Source organism: Callospermophilus lateralis, chromosome 4, assembly GCF_048772815.1.
Source record: "Callospermophilus lateralis isolate mCalLat2 chromosome 4, mCalLat2.hap1, whole genome shotgun sequence".
Classification (NCBI taxonomy): Eukaryota; Metazoa; Chordata; class Mammalia; order Rodentia; family Sciuridae; genus Callospermophilus; species Callospermophilus lateralis.
This window is the reverse complement of record NC_135308.1, coordinates 163,477,584-163,493,827: the sequence shown is the minus strand read 5'-3', so window position 1 is coordinate 163,493,827 and position 16,244 is coordinate 163,477,584. Positions and strand designations below refer to the sequence as shown.

The window sequence follows — 16,244 nt, the reverse complement described above, 5'->3', positions numbered from 1 at the left end:
AAAGCTCTCCAGGACCTTCCTCCTCCAGGGGCAGCCGTCCAGCGACCCCAGCCTGCCTGATGCCAGTGGCCAGCCCTGCTGATGTTTCCCTGAACTTACGTGCTTGTCCAGATCTGTCCAGGTCAGAGGGGCCATGGAGGGCTCTGCCTGCCTCCGTCCACCCCAGACCTGAGCTGCTCACTGGCTCCCCTCCCCCAGGACACGGCACCAGAGGCCCCAAGGCCCTGCACAGCTTTCACAACCACCAAGGGCACACGGGAACATTCCCCATGGAAGGCTCTGGGGCAGCTTGGAACCCCTCTCGCGGGCACTGTGCAGGAACCTGGACGGGTCCACCAGGCAACCTCTGTGGTGTGTGACAGCCTGGACGGGTCCACCAGGCAACCTCTGTGGTGTGTGACCAGAGGGCTGAGACCCAGAGAGAGGGAGACAGAGGGAGAGAGACCCGTGCTCACATTTTGCCCATGGAGGCCCCCGAAGGAGCCGCCCATGCTGAGCGTCCACTGGGGGAAGTCGGCCACTGGCCCCTTCTAAGTGAGGCCCGTTCAGATTTAAAAGTTGCTTTCTGAAGGTCACATAAGTCCTTTACCAGCCTTGGCTTTTAGATGAGGAGGAAAAGGGGCCAAGAGGTGAAGCCCCCGGCCTGAGGGGTAGCAGCACTGGGGGAAGGCTGGACAGGACCACCAGCTTATGTCTCGTACAGTGGACCCTGGGGGCCAAGAATGCTCCTTCACGTCAGTGACTGGTCACCACAGCTCACACTACACTCCGTGGTCCCAAAGCAGCCTCCCAATGGGGTGGCAAGCAGGTCACAGCCTCCTATGGCACGAATGGGCATCCAGGCCAGTCCTGACTTCCACACCCGACACTGGGGTCCCCCCTGGCCCATAACTCCACAACAGGGGCCAACAGAGGAGGAAACTCTAACCAGAGATGCCCACGTGTGTGGCAGGGATGGCCCACACCACAGGGCCCCACGAGCCAGAGTCTGGTCTCCCCGGCTGAGAGCTGAGGGACCTTAGTGCAGCCCGTCACCCAGAGGGGCCGCAGCAGAGCGAAAGCCAGTTTTCCTTGAAAGGGCCTCTGTCCCCTTACTTGGGGTACCCCGAGGAAAACACAGGGGTGCTCACTCTTCCCTCCCTGCCTCTCCTTCTCAAGCACCCCCTGGGGGCTCTTTACCTGTGATCCCCGACTCTGACAAGCAGGTAAGCTGGAGGCCACGTTACAGATACAGAAAGGGCCCCACGTGGCCCAGAGACTGACCCAAGACCACAGCACTTGGAGGGTCAGGACCAGGAGAGGCTGAGGTGGAAGCTCACCGCCCCTGTGTCCCAGTCCAGGGCCTGCCCTCTCCACACAGCCCCGCAGATCTGGACGCCAGACCTGTAATGCCGAGTCTCTGGGACGAGAGGTGTGCGCCCCCACACCTGCGCACGCGCCTACAGTGCAGGGAATGGGGTCTCCGTGGGTCACTGTCCTCCCAGGCGCCCGTACTTCCTCTGGATGCCAGAGGAAGGTCACTGAAGACTCGCCTTCCCTTCACCCAGCACTGCTGGCGGGGGTCGATGCAGGGGTGCCCACCTGCACCCCACTAGGGCCAGTGAACAAGCAGAGGGAGGCACTTCCCCACAATCATGGGTCACCTAGGGCAACCCGGAAGAGGACCCCACCACAGCATCTGGTAGGTTCCCAGGAGCCCAGGGACCGGCCCAGGCCAGCTGACCTGGAAGTGGCTGAGCTCAGAGGAAACCCCAGTGAAGCGCACTCTAAAGCTATGATCTTTCCAGAAGGCACACAGCATGCCCCCAGCTGGAGTCCTTGCCAGGGAGGGGAGCAGCCCCGGGTCCCCCACCTTTCCCAGCTCTATCTTTCTCCCCAGCCTCTGAGCAGGCCACTGGGTGGCGCAGGTGGTAATGACAGTCACGAGGAGATGGGAGTCACTGAGCATCCTCCTCCCCCTCCCATCTTTACAGCGGGGGCTCAATCCCAGCTCTTTCTAGAGAGAACGGCAGAGTTCCCTTTAACAGCTCCCCCTGGTGTGGGGCATGCTGCTGTGTCCATGGGATGGGAGAGACCAGGCCCTGGCTGCCAACCTGCCCTGGAAGGAAACTGCCCAGCTCTCTGGCTAAACACGGGTTTCAATGCACGCATGTCCGTGTGCTCCCCACCACTTGACTGGGCTCCTCCTGGAGTGACCCAGGCTGCCCCGGCCAGGTGGGGGTTGCCCCCCACTCTCTTGGAGCCTTGGTTTTGGTACTTTGGCACTGGGGGTTGAACGGGGTGCTCCACCACTGAGCCACATCCCAGCCCTTTCATTTTGACCCAGGCCCTTGCCAAATCACCAAGGCTGACCTGAAGCTTGTGCTCCTCCTGCCCAGCCTCCCGAGTCTCTGGGATCACAGGCGTGCACCACTGCACCTGCCGAAGCACTGGTGTTTCACACACACACCTAGAAGCCAGTGCAGGGGACAGGGCTTCTGTGGGTCACTGTCCTCACAAGTGCCTGCACAGAGTCAGCCCCACAGCAATGGCTTCCCCCAGCACGGAGGGTAGCGGTGGCTTCCACAGTGCACACCAACAGGGTGGAGGGTGACTCTGCCCCTTGCAGACAGTCTCAGTGAGCGAGGCCAACCTGCCTGCCCTCAGCTTGGGTGACACCATGACCCCTGTGGGCACCTGCTCTTCTTTGGGTTTGGTGGCTCTTTGTGTGTTGGAAGTCCACATTGAAACCATGGCTGGCCTTCCTGAGTCCTCAGACTCAGACGCTGACACAGGCCTGGGACACGGTGAACTCACAACGAGAAGTGGCTGCACAGCCTCGAAAGACGCACACGAACTTTTCAATGTCTCAGAGAAGCGCTGCCACAGCCCGCCAGCCACCACATAGCCCGCCAGCCACTGCACAGCCCGCCAGCTACCATGTAGCCCACGCGCTCTGGGATGCCACCCACTTGCAAACCCCGGGTGGAGTGGCTTTCCCCTGGCAGGGCCCAGGAAGCACACAAGAGGCCGTGTTTTCAAGTGACAAAACACATGCTGGGTAGGCACAGCAGCTGGGGGAGTCCCAGGTGGGTGAGTGAGCACCCCAAGGCCACGGCCAAAAACCAGCACAGCCCAGGCCTCGGCCACATGGAGGGCACTGGGGGCCTGTGCATTGTTAAAGGAAGACACTGTCCCCTGAGCAGGAGGGGTGCAGGCCAAGAGCCCAAGACAGGCCCAGGGTCAGGAGGTCGCAACTGGGAGCCCAGGTGCTAGGGGCCCGGGTGCTTAGCCAAGTGCCCGCCCTGGGCAGACAGGGCTCAGGAGTTCACACTCCCGGGCTGGCCCAGCCTGGAGCTTCCCTGAGGCTCATGACTCTGAATGACACTCTGAGTAAAATCAGGGGTGATGGTGGTCCAGGCGAGAACCACAGCCTGGGGGTCCTCGTGACCCACCCCATGGACACGCTGGTGGCCAGGGATAGAGAGCGCTTACAATGACACGTGGCCACACAGCCCCAGGTCTAGGACGCAGAATCTTCCACACTGTTCCCACAAGCCACTCTGGCTTTCAGGGGGTCACACCATAACAACACCCAGCAAGTCACACTGGGTCGTGACTTCCAACCGACAGTCATCGCTACCAGCTCCACTGCCTCAGAGCCTGTTCCGACATCTGCACGTTACGAACGAGGAGACAGAGGCCCAGAGAGGTCGCCCACGGCTCACCCTAGGACGCCGGAGAGCTGAGGATCTGCCTGGCCCGGTGCACAGGCTCCACCAGAGGGCGGGCCCAGGACCCTTGGGTCTCTTGAGATCAGTGTCACCCGCCACTGGGGGTCTAAGAACCAGAATTCAGCTGATCCTCATGTCCCGGCTGGAGGGCACTGAGGTCGCAGCTCCTTGACCACCCACCTGGGCCACGAGAGGGGCCCCAGGAGGTCGACACAGACAGAGGACAGCAGGCCCCAGGGACTTACGTGTCTGCGGAGCGGCGGTAGTTCTCGGGGCACTCGAAGGCCAGGCAGCGGAAGCCCCCCTGGATGTTGAAGCAGGTCTCGTTGATGGAGCAGTTGTGGATGCCGGTCACACACTCGTCAATGTCTGCGGGAGACCCCAGGCAGCACGGTCAAGGCAGGGGCCGGGGAAGCTGTCCCCACCCCAGAGGGAGGTGCCAGGCCTCCCAACAGCCAGGGCGGGACGGGCATCACACCACCCTCACCCTCTGCTGCAGCAGCACCTGGCACCAGCTCCTTCTTCTACGGGACACTTGGGGGGCTTCTGCTCATGCTCTCGGCCCCTGGGCGGAGGGAGCATAGGAGGGGGACAACTCAGGGCAGCGGTGCTGTGGCCATCTTGCTTGGAGCTCGCAGAGCCTGGGGCTGCCCAAGGTCACCCTGCTCTAAGTGGCAGAGCTGAGCTCAAACCAGAGTCCAGCACTGACCCAGCCCTCTGCACGCCCTCACCTCACTGGGGCAAGTTACCTCCTAGGAGAGACGGGGCAGGGCCACCAGCCCATGAACAGACAGGACACAAGGCAAGTGGAGGGCACTGAGGTCGCTGTGGACTGCCCTGTGTCCTGGGGGTGTGACTGGTGGAGGGGACAGCTGGGACTCCTGCTGTGGGGCACCACCATCAGAGGCCCTGGGGTAGGGAGCCCCTGTTATCCCAGAGAAGCTGAATGTTGGGGCTCAGGGACGTCACAGAGCCTGGGAGGCATCTGCTACAAGGTGCCAAGTGCCTGGCAAAAATGACATTCCCCGATCAGCTCAGGAGTGTGAGTTTGCTGTTTCTGGGGGGACCCCAGGCTGCAGTGGAGCATCTGGCCAGGAGTCATCAAAGTGCAGGATCCCATCCAACCCCAGATGCACTAAGTAGTCCCTTGTGGGAAACGTGGGGCTCCTGCCCGCCTTTGGCGGGTCATCTTCATGACCAGACACTGGGCAGGGGCTGGGCTCAGCTCCAGGGGCCGTTGCTGGGGGGCCCACGCACAAGCCAGGACAAACGCTCAGACACTCACGAGAGCTCGCTTAGCCCCTCTCAGTCATCAAACGGAAGGTCATGGATGCAGGGGTCCCAGCACCCGCAGAAACGGGTCAGAGCAGAGAGTGGGCCCCACCAGCCCCCATTAGCCCATGCTGGAGCTGGCCCGGTCCACTAGACCCTCGAAGCCACCTGTCCACAGACATCGCACACACCTGACCACAGCTAGCACCTCGGGACAGAGGCCTCTGAGACCTGTTTTGGCCCAGGCCTGGCCCACAGCCAGGTTTTGTCCAGTGACCCAGTGAAAGGAGGCACCAGAAGCCCCAGGCTGCAGGGCAGGGACTGCGGGTGCTGACTGCCGGTTTCCAGCCTCCAGGGCCTCTTCCTAAAGCTGATTGTCCCTATCCCAGTCTTCTGGGTCGGCCGGGCAGAGTGGGAGGGCTGAGGACCCAAAGATGAGGGTGCTGGGGGCCCGGGTGTAGGAGCCCAGGGAACCGGTTGACCCCAGAACACGCCCTCCCAGCGCATTGCCTGTGCCATGGCCCACAGGTTGGGGAAGGACAGCCCTCCAGCCCCGCCTTGGCACCCTGGTGTCACAGAGCCCAAGCACAGTCCTAGGACACTCTCACAGGCTCACCTTGGCAGTTGCGGCCGTTGGGGGCCAGCCTGTAGCCGGACGTGGGGCAGCTGCACTGGAAGCTTCCAGGTACATTGATGCAGCGGTAGGAGCAGATGTGGCCCCCGGTGGGCAAGGCACACTCGTCGATGTCTGCAAGGGCAGAGCCACTCTCAGCATCCCAGGCCCGGCCATGGCCCCAACCCCAGGGGCCAGGCTGGGGTCCACAGGAGAGCAACACTGGGTGAGCTGCACAGAGGCCTCAGGGTGCTAGGGCTGGGGTGGCCTCCCATCAAGTCAGAACGGGAAACTGAGGCGCAGGGAGGGGATGCCTCAGATCCCAGGGCAAGTTCCTGGTGTGCAGTGTGCAGGTAGGAGGACAATCAGAAGCACTTCCCATGAAAACACAGCCAACAAGCTTGGGCCTCCAGTGTTTCAGATGTGCCTCCATATTACACAGTGGGCCACCTTGGGGTCGGAAGCCAAGTCTGAACATCGGGTTCACTTGTGTTACCTGTGCAGCTGCACCCATAACCCAGGAGTAGTTTATACCAGGTCTCCAGCACACCTGCAGGCCACGCCCACCACCTGAGGCCATGGTGGACCTCTTCACGGGGCACCAGGTCGGTGCTCAAGGAGCTGAGAGTTCTGGGTCAGGGAGGCTCGCCCTGGAGAGATGAGCCAATGACAGTCGCCCTCCAGCCCCCATGTGCTCGTGAGTCCTTGTCTGGGTTGATGCTCCAACAGCCTGGCACGGGGACCAGCCCCTTGTGACAGAGCAGACTGTCAGGCCCCACGAGGGGGACAGAGCCAGGACTTCTAAGGGCTGTCGGTCTTCTGAGGGCTGTCACGAGGGTGGTGGCCCCTGAGGCCCTCCTCACCTCTCAGCCAGGTGCCACCACCAAGCCCTGTGACCTGCGGCTCGCGGTCTCAGCAGCCGGACCCGTCACCCGCAGGGGCATTAGAGCACCATGGAGAGGGGTCTGCTGCCTCCTGCACCCTCACCCCCCCACCCGGGCAGTGTCCTCAAGGAAACCTCAGGTGGAGGGCGAGGGACGAAGCACGCAGCCTCCCAGGGCCGGGGGAAGGGCCGTGGTGGATGGGGGAAGGCCGGGAGTCTCCCCAGCAGGGGTGCACCCTCACCTTCGCAGGTGACCCCGTCCACGTCGCTGAGCTGGTAGCCGCGCCGGCAGTAGCACTGGTAAGAGCCGTAGACGTTGGCGCACTCCTGGCTGCAGGGACTGCTCTGACACTCGTTCACATCTGAAAGGACAGGCCCCGGTCACCGTCACCGCTCACGCTGTCACAGCCGCCTCCCGTCCCCTCTCCACCCCACACACAGAAGCCAGGTCTCGGGCACATGGCCAGCAACCTGCCTGGAGTCACCCCACAGGAACAGGGAGAAGGGGAGAGAGGGCCCGTGCAGCCTCTCGTGGCGGTGAGCCTGGACCCTCATCTCTGCCACCCCCGAGTCAGGCCATCTCCCACCAGGACAGTGGTGACAGCCCTGAGGGCAGGCCCCATTAGGCACCAGAATCTGCCCTGGGTCTCCAGTGGGAACTTGACCCCGTGCTCCTCCTCGCCTCCCAGAGGTCATCCTAAACAGATAATGGCACGTGGGACCCAGTCCACGGGACAAAACTGACACTCCAACGCTTTGAGCTCACGGAGTCACTCAGCGACTCTAAGGTCTGGCTCGCTGGTCCGCTTTGCCTAGAGCAGAGATCAGTGGCCATGGTGACATGCAGCCCACCGAGGGCTTGGTGAAGATCCACTGGAACACAGCCCCCCTCTTACCCTGACCAATGGCTGTTTCTGTGCCGTGCAGCAGTAGTGGGGAGGTGACGAGAGACTGTGGCTGGGAAGGCTAACGGTCACCTGAGGGGGGAGCACTGCCCACCCCTGGCCCAGAAGGGGCCTTTCAGGTTGACCTCCTGCTACTTTGGGGCAGAGCAGGAGGGAATGTCCATTCGCCTCTCACCCGGGCTTTCATCCCTGCAGCCCCCACTGCCCTCGGGGCTCCCCTGTCCACCTGCGCCCAGGGTGGTTTCCACCGCACCCTAGACATGCTTCCTGGTGCCGGAACCAGGTTCTGGCTCCAGGCCTGGGCAAGGCGCTTTATCAATGCTTAGGGGAGAGGCACAGCAAGGCTGGCCAGGCCCTGCTCACATCCATAGTATTGTCCGGTAGCAAAGGTGTGGATGTCTGCTCTCCAGTGGCTTAGGAATGGCCAGGGGAAGCATGAGCCAGTAATCATAATGACAGCAGCAGCAGCCACAGAGGCAACACAGCAGTCTCCACGTGTCCAGCTCTTGGTCCTGTGCCTGTGATGAGCTCATCACGTGATTCAACTCATTTCCCCTGGGAGACCCCCACAGCCAGGTCAGTCCTACTGTCCCTGTTCACAGAGGAGGATGCCAGCATCCAGAAATGTGAGCTGCTTCCTCAAGGCCACACAAATGTCAGGACTGGGATTTGAGCCCAGGCCTGAGAGAAGCCTGGCTCAGGAACCGTGCTCCAATGCACACGTGGGTTGGGTCCGGTTCTTGGGGACACGTCCCAGAACTCTCAGGGAAGCCCAAGACCCACGACTTCATCACACCACCCATGATGCAGTGTGAGAATCGTGCACCAGGGCAGATGCCCAGCCTCCTCCTTGGGCCGTGTCGTTGGAAAGGGCACCTTTTTCTTTTTGTGCAGCGCTGAAGATGGAGCCCAGGGCCTCACACGTGCCCGGCAAGTGCTCCCCACAGAGCCACCTCCCAGCCAGGGAGCCTCCTTAATTCAGACTTTGAAGACCTGCCATGCTTCAGAGAATCTTGCCCCCTGGGTCACTGCACTGCAGAGCAGGGCACGGCGGGCTCCCTGAGGCACTGGCAAGGCCCATCCAAAGCGTTCCCAGTCCCTGCATGAGATGTGACACCTTTAGAGCACCTACCATGGGCCAGGCCCTGGCACGGGGCCAGACAGCGCAGCAGCCAGGAGACGCTGTTTTCTGAGCACGCAGAAATGTGCTCAAACACGGGGGGCTCTGCCATCCCCACCTCAGCAGACTTGGCCAATTTTGGCACAGCTGCTACCAGAGCACGGCTGTGTCCCCACAGTGAAGACCCCACACCCCTTCCAAGCCCCTGCCTGGGAAAGCTCAGGTTGCTGGAGGAATCTACTCTTCCAGCCCAAACGCAGCAGCCGTGGCCTGACCTCCCCGAGCCTCCTTTCCCTTCAGGGAACTTTACAAAAGTAAATCCTCTCTGCCCCTTAGACTCGGACCTTCCATGGCCCAGAAGCACCTGTTCAAGGACCCAGGAACCTTTCCCATGGACCCTCATCTTCAGGAAGGCTGAGACCTGCCTCCAGTCTGTGGGTGGTAGGGGGGTCTGCGCTTCACTGGGTGAGCAGCGGAAGCTGGCCGATCCCAGAGGGCACCGTGGGACCCCCGCCCTCTTGCCCTTGGTGCCAAACTGTTTAAAAGCTTCGCCATCGGCCTCGTGGGCGGTCGGAATATGACCCGTTCCAGGTCTCTACGCGGTGTCTGGCTTTTCTTCCTCTTTGGCATGTCACCCCCATTTCCCCTGTGAGGTCAGTTGTCCCCAAGTCACCAAGCAGGGGCCCTTCGTCTCTACATCCCATGCACACAGCCACATCTCGACAATCTCCAAGAATGGAGGTTCCTGGAGGAACCGGAACCCGGTGGGAGCGTCCCCGAAGGAGCAAAGCCCTCACAGGTGTCTCCCTGGCTCGCAAGCCATTTAGTGGGGAAACACAAACCAGCCTCCAGGGACCCCGTGGGAGGCGGCAGAGCTGGCCTCCGCCCACGCCCAAGCCCATGCGCACCTTCGCAGGAGCGGCCGTCCACCGAGAGCCGGAAGCCCACGGAGCAGCTGCAGTGGTAGGAGCCGGGAGTGTTCTCACACTTGTGGCCACACAGGCGCCCGGGGTAGCGCTGGCACTCGTTGATGTCTGGAAGAGAGGGGGGCAGCTCAGGGCACCGCCACCTGCAGAGGGCCACACCTCACCCTCCTGCTAATGGCTGCAGTTCACGGCCCACCTGCTTCATCAGCTCTGATGACAGAGGCAAAGAGACTTGTCCCACATACAGAGCAGCACAGCAGCAAGGCCAGACCCCCCTGGCGTCCTGTGCCAAGCCCTGTGCTCCTGACATGTGGCATATATGGACAGTGCCCTCCACCAGCTCTCCACCCATGCCCTTAGGGAGGGTCCACTGGGATCTGGGATCCGGCAAAGAGGATGTGGCGGGGAAGCCCCTGCCAGCCCCCACTGAGCACCCTGGCTGGGGGGGAGTGGGGACTGACCCCACTCCTTGTCATCTTTGGCTCCTGCTGCCAGGGGCACCTGCAGGTCAGTGCTCAATCTTGGGAAATCACTAGCACTTCTGCCACCTGCAGACCTGGGCTCAAGTCTCTCAGGACCTGGGGGTTGGGGTGGAGCAGAACACCCACCCTGCAGTGGGGACAAGCTCACAGTGCGAGGGCCCATATGGAGGCCCACGGAGGGGTGGCTGCCCGGGAGCTAAGACGGTATCCTGGTGGGGCCTGGGCTCCGGGACTCTGCCTGCACTTGGGGCTTTGGGAGAAGGATGGCAGCATGTCAGTCCAGCCAACAGAGACCATGTGTCCTGTGTGGTGGCAGCTGGCTGGCCCCTCCGAGGCCAGAAGGACACCCACGTACCCACACACGTCCTGCTGATGCCGTCAAAATAGTAACCAGCCTTGCACTCGCAGCGGAAGCTGCCGGGGGAGTTCACGCAGTGGTGCTCCTTGCCGCAGGGCATGGAGGGGGGTGAGCACTCGTCCACATCTGCAAAGGAGGCAGAGATGCAGAGAAAGGCCTCAGCAGTCCCCAGGCCTGGGGCGCACTCAAGTGAACCCTGACACTCAGCACCACTCTGCTCTCTGGGCTGCTGCGCGGCTCACACAGCCCCAGCCACGGAGCCTGCGCTGGCCGACCCGAGTGAACCTCAGCAGGCAGAAGTGCCCAGTGAAAAAAATAACAAAATCATGGCATTTTCAGGGAAATGGATGGCATTAGAGCAGATTATGCTAAGTGAAGCTAGCCAATCCCTTAAAAACAAATGCTGAATGTCTTCTTTGATATAAAGAGGGCAACTCAAAACAGAACAGGGAGGAAGAGCATGAGAAGAAGATCACCATCAACAGGGACAAAAGGTGGGAGGGAAAGGGAGAGAGAAGGGGAATTGCACAGAAGATGGAAGGAGACCCTCACTGTTATACAAAATTACATATAAGAGGACGTGAGGGGAAAGGGAAAGAAAAACAAGGGAGAGAAATGAATTACAGTAGATGGGGTAGAGAGAGGTGATGGGAGGGGAGGGGAGGGGAGGGGGTAAAGGAAGGGGATAGGAAAGGCAGCAGAACACAACAGACACTAGTACGGCAGTATGTATAAACGTGGATGTGTAACCGATGTGATTCTGCAATCTGTACACATGGTAAAAATGGGAGTTCATAACCCACTTGAATCAAATGTATGAAATATGATGTCAAGAGCATTGTAATGTTTTGAACAACCAATTAAAAAAAAAAAAAAAAGAAGTGCCCAGTGACGCACAGGGCACTGAGAGTGTCCTCGGGGTCTGGGATGGCTGACCACCCACAGCCAAAGACGCAGGAGTAGGTGGGCAGAGGAATAAGAGCAAACGGCCGGCCAGGGACCCTGTGTCTCCTGGGGTGTGCCGAGACCTATTTCATTTGGATTACAAGGCTCGTGAAGTTGGAGCCAAGAGAGCTGAATTGTAAGCATCTGTTTGAACATCTGTCCTTTGTCACCCGAGGGGAGCTGCTGAAGGGCTGTGAACAGGGAGGCATGACAGTGTCGGGAAGATTGGAGCCGGGCTGGAGGCAGGGATGAGCTGGCATGCCACAGCCGCGGTCCAGGCCAAGTAAGGGCCTGGGCCTGGGAATGGGCAGTGGGATAGAAGGACAGGCAGGAATGCCTTCCTCCCCTTATAGAAATAAGGGGGAGGGAGTGCGCGGGGAGCAGACAGAAAGTCAGTACCAACCGACACAGCGAGTTCCCTCCTCGTTGAGGTGGTAGCCCCGGCCACAGTTGGGCACGTTCTTCTGGCACGTGTAAGAGCCCTCTGTGTTGATGCACGTCTGCCCGACAGGGCACGGGGCACTGATACTTAAACACTCATTGATATCTGTGCGGGGAAGAGGAAGACGGACGGTCACACATGGAGGGCGTCCAGAGCCCAGCAATGATCTCTGAAGAAGCTCCTCCTTCCGCCTCTTTCCCAAACCACAAACAGATGCTGCTCCAGTCCCTTCATCCTGGACCTCATGGCTGCCTCCCAGCGGGTTCCAATCTCACGAGCACACACAGCCTCAAACACCCCTCCCTGGCCCTCCTTCCTGATCCCAATCTCCCACACTGCCATGTCCCACGTTCCACTGAGCCGGCCCACGCCTGCCTGGCTTTCCTGTACCACACAGTCCACACAGGTGGACGGAGCCCCTTCCCTGAGCAGGCTGCTAGGGAGGCAGAGGTGACCGTCCCCTCCGCGCCAACGCTGAACCCCAGAGAGGCTCTGGGTGCCTCTGGTCACTGGCTGGGCCCTATGTGCCTCTGCAGCCCCGCCTGGCCAGTCCTCTGCACCCTCGCGGCACCTGCAGCCCCACTCAGGTGAAGTCCCAGTCCCCTCCTCTGCCTGCTAGCCACAGAGCCTTCCCAGGTCCCATCTGGGTCATGGAGCCTGTGCTGACACAGGCCAGCTGGGAAGAACTGTCCCCAGGACATACACGCCTCCAGAGTGAGGACCTGGCTGCACCCTTCTAGTGGACACCTGGCGGTGTGGACCAGGAAGTAGCGCATCAGCTCGTGCCCCACGCTCAGATGCGGTGTCAAAACACAGCTGAGGCTGCTACTAGGGGGTCCTTCCAAAAGGACGACTTTGGGGAAGTCACCTCCGAGAATCTCCTAGTTCAGAAAAGCATGTGGGGTAGGGGACAGGAGCGAGCAGTGATGGCAGAAGCCCCATCACAGCCAGGTGGCTCCTCCTAACCCTGGGGTGGGCCTCTGCACCAGTGCCACGCTTTAGAGCTTGTCTGAGGTGACCCAGTGTGCCCTACACCAAGACATCAGGACCCAGAGAGAGCAAGCGACTCCCCAGGTCACAGCAGCAGTGTGGGGTAACAGCCCAGGCTAGAGTCCCGCCTCCCGGCCAGTGCCAGGTCCCCTATGTGAAGGTCACAAACCCCAGCCCTGGGCCAGTCCAGCCGCTGCCTGCGCTTGTGAATAAGGTTTTATGGGCACACAGCTGGGCCCGTTCCTCCTCGGACTGCCCACCGCTGCTCACTCACAACCGCAAGGGCTGCGTGCTGGCCACCGAGACTGGTATTTACCACAGAGACGTTGGCATTTGTCATTCAGCCCTCACGGCTTCCCCCTGAGCTTGCATGCCCCGCTCAGACCTGTTTCCCAAATTCTGTTCCATGGAATCCTGGTGTTCCTAGAAATATCATGAGCTTCATAGAGAGGGTCCCCAGGCCTGAGAGCTCCACCGCGTCAGGCAATGGATAAGTGAGTGCGTGAACCAGAGGGTGAACAAGCAAAGCACAAATCGATATAAAAAATCCCCCAGGTGGGGTCACGCGGTCCACCCTCCCACTAGGCATCCCCTAGGGGTCTCCTAGGGGTCCATGTGGGAAAAGCCCAGCCGTCAGGGCCTTTGCTTTGCTTTGCCTCTGAGACTCAGTGGAACCTCTGCTCTCCCAGGACCTGAGAGTATCCCTCGGCACACGGGGTCCAGGGTGTGGGCCATTCCTGGCCAATTCTCTCCTCCTCAGGGCGGAAGGGAGGACAGAGGGCAGGGAGAGGAGTGAAGGAAAGGCACAAAGAAGACCCAGCGAAGACAAGGCGAGCACTGGGAGGAGGCCCCTGCGCTCCGGACCCCGGCAGCGGGCGGCTCTCTGCTGCAGGCTGTGGCTGGAGGGGGCTGGAAAGGGTTCTGGAGCTCTGGGAAGAGGGAGCCCACCACGGAGCAGGCTGCTGGGGTGCGGCCGGTGAGCTGCTGACCCAGGGCCTCTGCAGCCTCCCCCAGACGGCCTGGAGTGTTGCTCGACTTGGACATACTCTCCCCAGGAAGAACCCCTCTGCTGATGTAGTGAGTTACTACTTGAAGACGAAGGAACGAGCTGGCGCTGGGCGATTTCTAAATCTATAGTCCAGCAGAAAGAAAAACGAGCGGCAGACCCGCCCAGTCCTGGGGCCTGTCTTTTCTACTGAGGTTCCACTTCTTTGTAAATGAAGATGTGAAAACTTTTGCAATAAAAAAGATAGTCTTAACAAGATGGATCCTGAACTTGACTGTGGGGCATGAGCACAGAACAGGGGCGCCCCTCACCCGCCAGCACCCGAGGCTATGGGGACCCTGAGAGCTGCGTGTCGGCCTCTGGAGATCTCACTTCAGACCCAGGGGGGGCCACATCCTTCCTGTGGAAGGGCTTTGTGCCCCCTGGCCCAGGCTCTCCCCAGACCTAGCAGGGACAGAGAGGGACGGTCCCTTCTTCCCACGGCTCCTGCACCTCGCCCCTCAGCAGGCTGTCCCTGGGGAGGGAAGATGAGGCCTGTGCTGAGACTTGCAGAGGTCTCTTCCTGGTGGCCTCGGGCTCACGTTGCCAGGAGTCAGGGTTTCCATCCTCAACAGACGCCAGCCCCGTCCCACAGCCCCTCGAAGCAGGCTGCAAGTCTGAGCAGGACCCCCCACCTCTGAGCCCTGGGGGATCCACCGCTCCCTGATCACTGCCCCAAGTGCCAAGTGACAACCGTCCTGTTAGCTAGAGGCTGGCAAGGGGCCACCTGGCCACCAGCAGAGGCCCCCGCAGCCCAGATGCCTCTGCACGGGAGGAGGGGAGCTGGAGGGGCTGAGGCTCCTGCCCTGGGGGATCCCTGCCACACTGGCCCGTCAAGGCTTGAGGTGGTAAAATCAGAAGCAGGAGGAAGAGCTTTCAATTCCATTTCAAAGAAAAGTACAGATTCGGTAAGAAAAGTCAGGGCAGCAGCAAGACGGAAACCTGCACGGCAGTGCAGCTTTGTGGGGAAGGGCTGCGGCCACCCCGGGGAGGCCAGGTCTGTCCGGTGGCACCTGCAGCCACTCCCTGACCTCCAGGGCAGGACCTGGGAGCTGAGCAGAGGGGACGGAAAGCCAGCAGCTCGGACTCAGGTACCACCGCAAGCAGTGACAGAGCCAAGTGGCAGCTGGACGACATGGGAGCGGGGACGCAGGTCTCGCCCACACCAGTCCTGGGGCCTGGGGGGTCTCCCCGGCTCCTGTCGTGACACTCCCCTTCCACAGGGTCTCCCTCTGACACCTCCTTCTTGGTGGGTTCCCGTGACACAGTCCACTGCCCTCAGCACCTTAGGTCAGTCGCACCTAGGACCTTCACACACTCCTGCAGCCGTCACCACTGTCCACCTCCAGAACTTTTTCATCTTCCCACACGGAAGCTCTGTCCCCGCGGACCACAACCCCCCACCACTGTCCCTGGAAACCGCCACTCCACTTCCTGTCTGTGCGAACTCCACCGTGAACACCAAGTGCTTCTGACAGGTGGATGGCTGTGGCGGTCCACCCCCACGAGCGCCCTGCTGTCTGTGGCTTCGGGCGGTAGGCTTCACCCTGGCCTCAGGCCCCGCGACCACATATCACGGCTGCCCCCATTTCACAGGGAGAAAGCCGAGGCTCACAGAAGGAAGCAAGTGCCCTTCAGCCACCCAGTTTAAAACCAAAGGCTCTCATCCAAATCCAAACTCTTTCATCTAAACCAGTGGCCAGCGAGCCACAGCCCTGGGTCAAACGCAGCCTGTGGCCAGTGTTTGTAAATAAAGGTTTACTGGAATATGACCTTGCCCAGCTGTTTTTGTACTATCTGTGGCTTCGAACTATACGGCAGAGTTGAGTAACTGTGACAGAGACCACACGGCCAGTAATGCCTAAAATGATGGCCACGGGACCCTTCACCGAAGCTTTGCCACCCCTGGTCCTTGCTCTGCACATCCCTCAATTCCAGGTGTGGCCACAGCCAGGCCTTCCCCGCCTGGTGGACCGTGCATCTGGCGGCAGCGTGGCTTACCAATACAGCTGCCTAGAGCATCCTGTATAAATCCGCTCTTGCACTGTAGCTTGGGTCTGCAGCGGAAGGATCCCAGAGTATTCTGACAGATAAAATCGGGGGGGCAGTTATGAATACCACTCTCACACTCGTCAATATCTGGTGCATCATAAAAAAAGGAGATTGTTAGCAAGAGTCCTGCCAGAGGCATCACACAACACTTCAATATCACAAGAAAACGTTATCAAAAATGCTCACTACTCAGACTACAACCCCAACACTCCTACAGAGAGGTCACAAACAAAAAAGGGCTTCGGGGAGGCACAGAGTGCTCCCGCTGCTGAGGACTGACAACGCAGCCTTTCTCTGCCCCGGCCCTTGGGAGGCGAGGGCTGTATAAACACACAGCCCAGGCGTTTCCCTGGCAGATGGAGCCATCGTTACTCATCCAGATAAAGTGCATGTTTCTTTCATAAGGCAATTTTCTTAGTGCCAATAAACACAGCTTCTATATATCTTATTCATTCTGAGGTGCTTAGAATGTTCCAGATATTAAGAATGACTGCATCG

General features: G+C 60.3%; 1 protein-coding gene across 3 annotated transcripts in view; it reads right to left on the bottom strand.

Moving 5' to 3' along the window:
* Fbln1 (fibulin 1) overlaps positions 1-16,244 on the bottom strand; it is a 69,795-nt gene that overhangs the window by 28,778 nt on the left and 24,773 nt on the right. For all 3 annotated transcript variants that reach the window (XM_076853383.2, XM_076853384.1, XM_076853385.2), the window contains exons 8-14: positions 15,696-15,833; positions 11,621-11,764; positions 10,270-10,398; positions 9,415-9,540; positions 6,724-6,843; positions 5,602-5,733; positions 3,959-4,082 (exon numbers count right to left, since the gene is read on the bottom strand). In XM_076853383.2, the coding sequence (XP_076709498.1) occupies positions 3,959-4,082; positions 5,602-5,733; positions 6,724-6,843; positions 9,415-9,540; positions 10,270-10,398; positions 11,621-11,764; positions 15,696-15,833 (913 nt within the window). The remainder of the gene's footprint in view (positions 1-3,958; positions 4,083-5,601; positions 5,734-6,723; positions 6,844-9,414; positions 9,541-10,269; positions 10,399-11,620; positions 11,765-15,695; positions 15,834-16,244) is intronic.